At 38.3% G+C, this 12,136-nt stretch overlaps 1 protein-coding gene across 23 annotated transcripts in view; it reads right to left on the bottom strand.

The window, feature by feature from the left end:
* The window catches only part of TAB3 (TGF-beta activated kinase 1 (MAP3K7) binding protein 3), a 97,965-nt gene that overhangs the window by 15,066 nt on the left and 70,763 nt on the right, over nt 1–12,136 (bottom strand). For 8 of the 23 annotated variants that reach the window (XM_081564348.1, XM_081564355.1, XM_081564344.1 and 5 more), the window contains 3 exons: nt 11,858–12,018; nt 6,041–6,134; nt 2,458–2,541 (listed from right to left, as the gene is read on the bottom strand). In XM_081564348.1, coding sequence (XP_081420474.1) covers nt 2,458–2,541; nt 6,041–6,134; nt 11,858–12,018 — 339 coding nt within the window. Of the gene's footprint in view, nt 1–2,457; nt 2,542–3,142; nt 3,224–6,040; nt 6,135–11,857; nt 12,019–12,136 lie in introns of all 23 variants that reach the window. The other 15 variants (XM_081564343.1, XM_081564349.1, XM_081564340.1 and 12 more) reach the window with 3 other exon arrangements.

The following is a 12,136-nucleotide window of genomic DNA, read 5'->3' as shown; positions in this document are numbered from 1 at the left end:
CACTGATATTAGAGCTCCTTGTCTTACATGAGCATTTAAAGCTATAGAAGTTTCATTCTATGCACTACTGTAAAGAATCTGGCCTTGCTCAAAGAGAGGTCTAGCTTTGTCCCTAGCTCCTGGAAGATTACCTCTAAAATCTTGAAATTTCCCGAGAGAGAGAAGTATTTTTATTAAATATGGTGGGCCCTTCAAACTACAGAATTTATGCTAATAAGGTGGTTCACACTGGATATATCCCTTAAATAGGGTAATTCTTCCATGACAGCCCTTGAATCAATTCACTGTATTACCATTAGGTAATCCAGTAGACACAAATCTGGTACTTGGTAGTCATCCATTAAGATTCTTCACACTGTTTTTAGACAGCAGGAGGCTATTTTAAATGCAGGTCAGTTGAAATATCCATAGCAGTATTAAACAATGGAAAGAACATGTACTCCATTGCAACCTATAAATGTAATACTTAAAACACCTTGTACTGAGTGTTGCACACAAAGCTCTTCACCCAAAATTTAAGTACTGTAGCGCAGGTAACATTATTTGTGTAGAATTTTCAATTCTGATTTAAGTTTTGAGATTATAAAATGTTACATTCTTAGGTAATGCATTTTCCAATATCAATATTATGTCTTTATGATCAGTCTATCTTGCGTTGCTTAAAGCAAAAAAAGATTACGCGAAAAAAGATTAAGATATGAAATGCATAGTTCACAACATTCTTGAGAATTACTAGAATGGAGAAGAAAATGATTAATTGGAAGTTCGGTATATCACACAGAAATTATTTAAGAATTATGCAAAAGTGACTCCTCCAAATCTTGGTTATATAACATTTATTTTGTCCTTGATGAGGAGACACCTAGTGTCAATCTAATTGCTATGCCCACCTGTTAAATACCCAAGGATTCTTTTGTGGCCTCTCAAATAATCCTAGATTTACTGCACATCAAAGTTTCCATTTTAAAATAACGTTTAAATTCTCATCATATTGTTAGAATTATCTTTTAGGACTATAGTTTTTATAGTGCTGACTACATTTGTAACGTTCACCACATAACACCCTGTCGCAACTTATTTTTGGGGAGGGGAGACAACATAGCAGAGTAAAAGGACTTGAGCTCACCTCCTCTCACAAAGACACCAAAATCACAAATAACTGCTGAACAACCTGCGACAGCAAAGATTGGAACCTACCAACAAAGATATTCTACATGCAAAGACAAAGAAGCCCCAACGAGATGGCAGGAGGGACACTTTCACAATATGATGACATCTCAAAACCACCAGGAGGGAAACCCACAAACTGAAAAATAATCATATTGCTGAGGTTCTCCCACAGGAGTGAGGGAGTGTAAACTGGTACAGCAGCTGTGGAAAACACAGTATGGAGATTTCTCAAAAAAAAAATAAACAGACCTACCATATGATCCAGCAATCCCACTTCAGGACATATATCTGGAGATGTATGACCTAACTTAAATAAATCATAACTTAATAAAACAGTGCTGGAATGAACACTGAGGTGCAAGTGTTTATAAAAGCCAGGATACGGAAGCAACTGAAATGTCCACTGAGAGAGGAATAGATGATAAAGATGTGTACTATACAATGGAATATTACTTAGCCATTTGCAGCAACATGGATGGACCTAGAGATGATTGTACATAGGATATCTCTCATATATGGAATAAAAAAACTGATACAAACCATTTACAAAGTGAAAACAGACTCAAAGACTTCCAAACCAAAGATGTGGTTATGAAAGGGGAAAGGTGGGGATAAATTAGAAGGCTGGGGTTAACAGATACATACCATTTAGGGACTTCCCTGGTGGCTCAGACGGTAAAGCGTCTGCCTACAATGCAGGAGACCCGGGTTTGATCCCTGGGTTGGGAAGATCCCCTGGAGAAGGAAATAACCCACTCCAGTACTCTTGCCTGGAAAATTTCATGGACAGAGGAGTCTGGTAGGCTGTCCTACCATGGTAGGCAGTCCATGGGGGTCACAAAGAGTCAGACACGACTGAGCGACTTCACTCACTCACTCATATAAAGTAGATAACCAACAAAGATCTAGTGTGTAGCCCAGAGAATTATACTCTATAATGACCTATATGGGAAAAGAATGGGCAAAAGAATAGATATATGTATGTGTATAACTGAATCACTTTGCTGTATACCTGAAACTAACACAACAGTGTAAAGCAACTATATTCTGATATAAAATAATAGCTTTTTAAAGCTATTTAAAAAAATAAATTACATATTCCATTTTAGTTACCCTTGACAGTAACTCTCAGAGTTACTTTTTGTAGTTTTCAGAAAGTAAAGTTTATCAATAGCGTAACAACATTTAAAATGCTATCTCTAATGGAAATTTCTTCAGCTTTTTAGATGAGCTCCCAAATGGTTTTCACATGCATTTCTGTGACATCTGTGACATTTTGCTACTCACCTTTTTTAGGTGGCTTAGGTGGTACAACTGGACCAGGTTCTATGTTGTCATAAAAATTATTCATAGCTTTTGGATCAAAGTTTCCTATAAAGAAAATAAAATCAGCAGGCCATTTAGGGGTCTTTCTTCTGTTACATGCATTTTTTTTTTTGTTAGGGAAAATATAAGAGGAAAAAAAAACACGTAAAAAGGGGAGCTAGTTTTCCAGGAGTTTATAATTCTCTCTACTATCCTACTGTTCTCTCACTGAAAGTGTTTAAGCATTGTGAGAAAAGACCCAAGGGTCTTTCTACAATGTATCACCTAAAGGAACATTCTTTAACTATAAAGCTTCTCTCTTTTCACAGGATTAAGTATGTGGCACAGCTAGGTAAATGAAGAAGAGAAATGAAAGGATGACTGAACTGATTTCCCTGTTTGTTTTGACGTTAATAAACAAAACCATGACACAGCTTACGTTTGTGTCTGTTGTATTTACCTTAAATTTTTATTCATTATAAATTCAGGTAAAGAAGCAGCTATACATATACATGGACAAAGATTACTCAAGTTGTTATGATATCAGCAGCTTAGGGATTCCAATCTTTAAGAAAAGGAGAATCTTAAAACGTTGCCTATGCTGCTGCTGCTGCTAAGTCGCTTCAGTCGTGTCCAACTCTGTGCAACCCCATAGACGGCAGCCTACCAGGCTCTTCTGTCCCTGGGATTCTCCAGGCAAGAATACTGGAGTGGGCTGCTATTTCCTTCTCCGAACGTTGCCTACAGACTTATCAATAAAAAAAAAAGATATGGTGTCAATTTCAGAATAACAACAATCTCATCTCTCTCATTTAAACTGTTTACTCCCTGATACAGTCTCTGTTTCAGCTCCTTTTCCTGACATGATTCCTCTAAGGTCGGTTTTGATCCAACGCCAGCTTTGGGTCCTATGTTCACATCTGTGAACCTGTCATTGCAACCTGCCAGTAGTTCTGCACAATTCCAGTTAAGCTTTTAAGCTGTATCCATGCTTATTCACAGAGGATGCTGTGTGGTACTGATAGCTTAAATATATTGAATCTCCTGAATTTTAAACCCAGTTTTTTTCCCCAAGAAAGTTTTGCTCACCAAAAGTAAAAATAAAGATGCCTTCTATCAAGTCATTACTGATAACTATCAAATCCAAGTGCTGCACCTCAGAAAATGTCCAGAATCTCTAGATGAGAAGTTGAGGTTGGAAACTCAGTACAAAATTTTCCAGAGAATGTAAGAATGGAACTTAGTATAAAATAAGATATATTTGGACCCCTTATGAAGGGAGATTAGAATCTGCCTGCAATGCAGCAGACCCAGGTTCGACCCCTGGTTCGGGAAGACCCCCTGGAGAAGGAAATGGCAACTTGCTCCAGTGTTCTTGCCTGGAGAATTCCATGGACAGAGGTGGGCTACAGTCCATGGGGTCACAAACAGTCGGACACCACTGAGCAACTAACAGAGCACCAAAAAGAGCTCTTTGTGGCCCACTGGAGACTAAAAATACAGGTAGGTCTTTGTTTATAAAACCTTAAGAATGGTTTTCCTTGCAGATCCTATTATAGAAGTACTTTTATTCCATTTAGGTATGCTGTGTTTAATAATTTTCTGAAAACAAATCCCATGATGGCTCATGAAAGCCATAATGGTACTTAATTTATTATTAATTAGATCTTTTTATGCTTTAAGATGCTGTATATGTTATTTCTTCAATTTCTTGAGTTACAGCTGCTGATTTAATTTCTAGATCCTATAAGGCCTTTACTAAAAATATCCTAATGAGATGTTTCAGGGTTTCTTGTTTAGCTTCAAAGAACACAGAAACAAAATAATGGATGCCACCTTCTAATATAGTAACAGTAGTTTGTATAATCTCCCATACAGTGTCTTTCACTGCTTACAGCTACTAGGCTGTAGAGTTCCTGCTGCTGCTGCTGCTGCTGCTAAGTCGCTTCAGTCGTGTCCCACTCTGTGCGACCCCACAGACGGCAGGCCACCAGGCTCCACCGTCCCTGGGATTTTCCAGGCAAGAGTACTGGAGTGGGTTGCCATTGCCTTCTCTGGTAGAGTTCCTAGGCTTCTGAAAATAAGGGTTCTCAACCAGAGTGCTCAAGTTTCACATGGAAATGTGCTCCTGTCTATTGTACAAAGTTCCATATCTTTTTATTGTCCTGCCTCTACTGTGTAATCTTGCTTTAAAATGGTAATAGGGTACTTGAAAAGAGAGTAGAAGCTCTCTCAGCTGCCATAATTTAGAACAGTAAGTAATGTTGGGTTGGCTGACTCACACCCAGAATTGTTAACAATTACATAGCAACCTTAAGGATAGAAAAATAGGACCAAAGCAATATTTCAATGTTAGACCAAGACCTTTTCTTTATGTGTGTTAACAAGACTTCTATATTGTCTTTCAGAAATAAACTCTACCGGTAATGATGACCTAAAGTGGGGGTGGGCAAACTTTTACTGTAAAGGGGCAGACAATAAACATTTTAAGCTTTGTAGACCTGAAATACAGTTGTAAGCTCTCAACTGTGGTGTTGAAGCGCAAAAGCAGGCCCAGACAATATGTAGAGAAATGGGTGTGGCTATGTTCCACTGAAACTATTTACAGAGAGCAGGCTAGTTTGCTGCACCCTGATCTATAATTTCCTGTTTTCATTTTAGAATGGAGCAAAAAAAGATATTTTAAGAACAGTTACTTTGAGACTAGAATCCTATTAGATGTTTATGATTTTCCTTCATAGCGTTTTTTCAGTTTTCACTATATTTAATTCACAGTCTCTTGTTTTTTTAATGTCTGCCCTTGGGTCTTTATAAAGCATCTGCCTATCGTTTTAATAGAAAGAGCAGCATTTCTTACATCCATATCCATTTTAAAAACATTATGCCAGTTACCATCCTTTTGTAATCTAAGCAGGTTTGAGAATGGGCACAACTGTCTGTTGGTAAGCAGACGATTTAACTGATGGGAGCAATAGTACATGGACTTGCCAGGATGCAGCCTCATGGCTGGATATTTTACAGAGGAAAATGAAGCATATCTCTAACTTGGTGAGCTGAGTAAATCAAAGTGAATTCAGGGAGCTTTTACTGTAGCAGACTTCAATCAGAAAGCCACAAAAATGAAATCTCTAAGATACAGTTGAATGTTTTCATGTAACAGATAACAAAGAAAACGGCATACAGATTTTCCTCTTAAACTGAGTAATCTGATGTCCTGAGTTGGGATCCCTGTTTGCACAGACATCTTAGATGACTATCACATAAATCTACTGTGTTTTAGAAATAAAACCCAACAGTTTATGAAATAGTCAATAACTAAAAGAGGATAGAGTGCCACCATCAAACAGTCTAAACGGTAAGAACTTAATGATGAAGTTGTGAAAGTAAAATTATTTTTGATCACGCAAATCTGATCTGACTGTGGGGTGAGGGATGTCTATACCAGGACTGTGATCTTAAAAGGTAGTTTTTACCCATTATATCTGTAAAACCAAAATGATTGCTATTGAAGCAGTGTAACACACCACAGTATTACTTATGGTTTACCAAATAATCAAGTCTATACCTCTAGATTGAAGGAGGTCAACTTCTTTCAGTGTACAGTCAACATTTATCTGGAGTTGTCTGTTCATGCTTCTCAATCTTGTCATTTCCTCAGGCTAGTAAGAAAGGACCCAAAATAGCAATTGTGGGAAAGTCATTATCAAGCCCAACATTTAAGAACTGGTATTCATGTTAACTGTTCTGATAGGTTATTACCAAGAAAATGGCCTTAATCCCTTAAAGGGCATGTTTAAGAAGTCTTTATACTATGTTTTCCAAGGAATAGGTGAAATGGTGACATCAATATGGACACATAAAAACAAAATCCTCATATAATGTGGCAGGGCTATCATACTACACTATGTTCTCTTGTACAAATACTACCATATATTAATCACAGAGCATTGAGAATATTTTCTTTCTACATTTGCATGGTAAGGGAAACTAAACATCAACTTTGTAAACAAGCAGTGTCCATGATTTTAGTCTTGTCAAGGCTGGTCAAAATTACAATGGTACTTCTTTTAATGAATAGTTACTAATTGTCAGGTACTATGTTCACCAGAAGTCTCTCATTCTTGCCTCAAAATAATCTTCCCAGGTAAGTACTAATATCACCCCCTCCCCAGTGTATCTATGATGAAGCTGAGGCACAAACAGGTTATATAATTTTCCCAAGGTTCTTAAAAACTTGTAGTGAGCAGATACAGGATTTATATATAAAAGTCTTCTTTAGAAACTTCTCTAGAAATCTTTGCATCTTCTATTTTTTCTAGATAAAAGGAAGCTAGTAACCTAGTACATGAAAACTGCAGGAACAAATAGATTCCATTCTCCCCCCAAGTCTGTTTCTTTCTGCCTTGACATGAACATGAGACGTTGAAATGTGAAGAGAGCCCTATTTTTCGATTAGGTAAAGCTTTTTGGAAGCCTCTACTTCCCCCAACGTTCTGAATGTCTTTACTATTCACATATATGTACAGTAAAAAATGAAGTTAAGGGAGTTTAGACTCTAGAGGTAATGAAGCTTTCAGCACAGTACAGCTAGGAAACCATTTGCTAAGGTGACTGTAACTACATGAAGTAAAAGATAAATATCTGCTATCAAAGGAAGACAGAAGAAAATCTTCTTCTGTTAAACATGGTGTTTTACTAAAAGGGTAAATATAAAAGTGAAGGAAAACCTGGGAAATGGGCTAATTCTGAATGATGCAAGATACTAATCCTGTTAGGACATCTCAGAATATCTGGGAATGTCCATTAAATTAGGTGGTGTCAAAAGTTTTTAAAAAGTGATGTAACAGGCAGTCTATAATAAGTGCAACAATCCCTTGGAATGATATGGGAACAAAAACGTCTTTGAGAAATACTTATTATGGATTGCTCTTCTCATTCCTATGTTAATATGTAAAATAAATGCTTACACCTTGTCTATATTAACTATTAAAAGTGTAAAACACATCTGAGCATTGTAGTAAAGCACTTGTTCAAGGATTTCAAAAAGTGATGCTGTCCTCCTAGGAATATATGAAAGAATCTAGTCTTTGCTTTGTAGAATTTTGGAGAAAGTCAAGTACCTAAAGGAGCAAACCCTTCTAACATATTTGCGGGCAGAGGGGACTATTTCAGGCATAGTGGTCTTGAACAGTGAAGCTGTGTAATCAGGCATGGAAATAACTATAATAAACGTTATAGTCAAGAGGCCACTGCACATTTGCTGGTAACAACCAAAAGGCTCTTGTCAACATGCTCATTTCCAAAGACAACAGAACCCTTGGTACTCACAAAACTATGATTTTATCTGTCAGATTCCTATGCCTCCTAACAGCTTTGGAGTGAGGGGACAATAGCTGTTTCTGGACCATTACTACTATTTATAGGAAACTATACTGTATTTTCATGAAGGTGGGGTTTCAAGATGGGTTTGGCGTAATTTAACCTTGCTTGTTTGTAAAGTTCCAGAATACTTAACATCTGACATTTCTAAGAAAAAAACAGCTTGTTGTACAAAATGTGGCAGAAATACCTTAATTCACCTGTTCTATCAGTTGGAGAATATTTGTCAGAGAGAAGAAGGTCGAAGACCAGTGATGTTCTTTCGTGGTTTGGCCTTGATTATGCATCCGGGACTGTGGGTTGGTTGATGCCACCACCCAATTAATCAGAAGACCAATGAAGAGGAAAAAACTTGTGGGATGGAGTAAGTGGAAGCGCTGATGAGTAAAATCTTGTTTATCCTTCAAGGTATAACTTAAATTTCCCCCTTCTCCATTGTCATGTTCAATTGTCACATCTTTGAACTCTACTAGCAAAAAGCTAACAGAGTTCTATCTCAGAACTCTCAAAGTAGTTAATATCATTACCGTGTAGTTGGCCAGCACTATTGATTCACTGTGTTACATTAGCTTTTCTTCCCCCATGTACAGGTTCATGGATCTATGTATGTCTTCTTGCATACAGATGTGGTTAAGTGATGACATCTCTCACAGCATTTAATAAAAGGCTTTGCAAACAACAGCCTGAGAGAAATGATGGATTTTTCACTTCAGTCCTCCTTGGAAAGATTATTTTGCTGATCCTCTAAGTTTCTGCAACTATACCTATAGTTGGTCACAAATATGCATTTCAGTTTGACGAGGCACATGGGTTTCTAACCAGGTTTTCATGCACTACTGGTTAAAGAAGCCATATAAGCATCAGCAATGAGCCTCTAGGAACAAAAAGGGAATTCTGACTAAATGCTCTGACATGTACATGTTATACAGGTTCCTAAAGTGAAAAGAAAATCAAATATTTTCAAAATATTTCAGATTTAAGCATTTTTCCAGTCTTGTAAACCAAAATTATGTAGTCAGAAGACTATTTGTTAGGCATTATGTAATGTATATTACCTTAGGTTCTTCTGGAAATGTAAAAAAATTCTATGAGATGGGTAGTCATAGAGATTGTAGAAAAGAAACCAAATATAAAGAAAATAGCTTATCCAAGGAGGTATAAGTGAAATAGGAGAAGAGGGATTCAAAGTCACATGTGCACTGGGAAGGTTTTTTCATCATAAAATTGATTTTGAATTGAAGTATGATGAATCATGCTTGTAACCAAGTGTCTCCTGTCTCCATAGAGGGATTCTAAAGAAGGATAATATATCAGTTTTGTAATCAATAAAACTGTGTCATCTTCTTTCCCTGTCTCCATAGAAGGTTTCTACAGAAAGATAATGAATCACCTTTGTAATCAATAAAAGGGTGTCATTTCCTGTTTTCCTGTCTCCATAGAGGGATTCTATAGAAGGATAATGAATTAGGTGTGTAATAAATAAGTGTCATCATCTCCTGTCTCCTTTGTCTGCTGTTGAGTCTCCTGTGACTCCTGTCTCCTGAATCACCTGTCTACTGTTGCCTGTGCCTCCTGTCTCGTGTATCCTGTCTATATATACAGATTCTATAGAAGGATACTAAATCAGGTTTGTAATCAATACGGCTCCTGTTACCTGTCTACAAAGGGATTCTATAGAAGGATAATGAATCAGCTTTCTAATAAATAAGTCTCCTATCTCCACAGAGGTATTCTATAGACGCATAATGAATCAGGTTTGTAATCAATAAAATTGTCTCCTGTATCCTGTCTCCACAGAGGGATTCTAAGGAAGGAAAATGAATCAGATTTGTAATCAATAAGTCTCCTCTCTTCTGTATCCATAGAGTGTTTCTATAGCAGGACAATGAATGAGGTTTGTATACAATAAGCTTCCTGTCTCCATAGAGGGTTTCTACAGAAGGATAATGAATGAGGTTTGCAATCCCTAATTCTCCTGTCTCCAGAGATGGATGCAAGAGAAGGATATTGGATCAGGTGTGCAATCCTTAAATCTCCTATCTCCTGGGATGCTAGAGAAGGATACTGCTGCAACAGGTTCGCAGTCCCCAAGTCTCCTGTGATGATGCTCGAGAAGGATACTGTATCAGGCTTGCCATCCCTAAGTCTCCTGAGATGATGCAGGAGAAGGATACTGCATGCGGTTTGCAATCCCTGTTTTCTGTCTCCTGTGATGCTAGAAAAGGATATGGCATCAGGTTGGCAGTCCATAAGTCTGCTGTTTCCTGAGACGATGGGAGAGGATAGTGCAAGAGGTTTGCCATCGCTAAGTTGTCTCAGTCTCCTGTCTCCTGAGATGATGCTAGAGAAAGATACTGTATAAGGTTTGTAATGCTTAAGTCTCCTGTCTCCTGAGACAATGCTAGAGAGGGGCAGTCCCTAAGTCTCCAGAGACAATGGGAGAGGATAGTGCATGAGGTTTGCCATCCCTTAGGCATCTCCTGTCTCCTGAGATGATGCTAGAGGCGGGATGCTGCATGAGGTTTGTAATCCCTAAGTATCCTGTGATGCTAGAAAAGAATATGGCATCAGGTTGGCAGTCCCCAAGTCTCCTGAGAAGATGCTAAAGAAGGATACTGCATGAGGTTTGCAATCCCTAAGTCTCCAGGGATGCTAGAGAACAATACGGCATCAGCTTGGCAGTCCCTAAGTCTCCTGTCATCTCCCATTAGAGCCTAGTATCTTACTTCCCTAACCAGAAATCAAACCCATATCCCTTGCCTTCGGAGGCAAAGTCCTAACCACTATACCAGCTAGCAGCTCCCAAACCCTTAGCTTCTCTTTCCCATTAGAGCTAGTATCTTACTTCCCTAACCCGGAATCAAACCCATATCCCTTGCCTTCGGAGGCAAAGTCCTAACCACTATACCAGCTAGCAGCTCCCAAACCCTTAGCTTCTCTTTCCCATTAGAGCTAGTATCTTACTTCCCTAACCCGGAATCAAACCCATATCCCTTGCCTTCGGAGGCAAAGTCCTAACCACTATACCAGTTAGCAGCTCCCAAACCCTTAGCTTCTCTTTCCCTCCTTTGTCTCTGAACTTAACCTTGGTCAAAAGAGGTTAAGAATGCCTTCAGGTAAAAGGATATAGCAAGTTGATTCCTCAAGAACACACAAGGGTTCCACACAGAGCTTCAGAGGACGACTAGTGAGAGCAAAGTACATGGAGGATGCAGATCGACTAGTTGAAGTGACTTCTCACACGACCTCACAGATCACTTACCATATATAGTATTCAAGTTATTTCTTGAGGGATGGCTCAATTCTTCCCTCTAGCAGGTATGCACTAAACTCCTTGCTTTGGACCACACTCATAAGCTGTAAATATTGCTTGCTAAATCAATGTTGAAGAGTCAAATGATATTTGGGATCCGAGGTTTTTAAGAACTGTTGAACTTACATAGCTACCAATTTATTAACAGTATGTGGCCCAAATTTATGCATGACAGTACTCCTATAACTCCTGTTACAACTCCTATTCATACTGTTATCTTAGTTTCTACAATTATCTACACTTCAAAATTACTCTGCTTGATAATGATCTTGCACTTTCCCAAGATGCATATTGATCTTGCTCTAACTCATGCATGAATGTACTGAGAAAAGTAACTGTCTTAAATACATATGTACATAATACACAAAAGCATAAATGAATACCTGTGAATACTTATAAAGCATTTGGTCAAGTTTTACTTCTCATTCCTACTCTAACAGAAAGCAATCTATAGTGACTGAGCTGCCATCCATTATCTTTGAAAATACTCATGAAACTACAGAATTCCCCCAAGAGAACAAAAGAAAACTATCCATTTATTTGGCTGAGAACAAAAGGCAAACATCCTTCATGTGCTGCTGACAGAATAAAACTCTACCAGGAAGAGAACTTAACATCAGAAGAAAAAGCCCAAACAGGCAACATGCCCCCCCCGCCCCCGCCCCATACATCCTAGTAGATCCTACTTACCGTTGGGATCGCAGTGGTGCAGCTGACCCTTCTGAGCCGCCTCTGCATCAGGTCATGCTCCATACCATTAACTTCTGCCTTCAAGCGCTCTAGCTCCTCTTTCTCAAGTTTCAATTGCTTTGCTAACCTCTCCATCCTTGCTCGCTGATGTAACAGCAAGGCTATAGCATTACAGACAAAGTCATTGCAGAAAATAACACTGAACAAGTCACAGGGACATCTGTACATGCATGGCTAATGTATGAAATACCCATAAAGACCCCTGTTATTCAACTTCAG

This window comes from Giraffa tippelskirchi, chromosome X (assembly GCF_054371585.1).
Source record: "Giraffa tippelskirchi isolate mGirTip1 chromosome X, T2T-mGirTip1v1.2.pri, whole genome shotgun sequence".
NCBI lineage: Eukaryota > Metazoa > Chordata > Mammalia > Artiodactyla > Giraffidae > Giraffa > Giraffa tippelskirchi.
The sequence above is the reverse complement of the archived record's forward strand: the minus strand, read 5'-3'. Positions and strand labels throughout refer to the sequence as shown.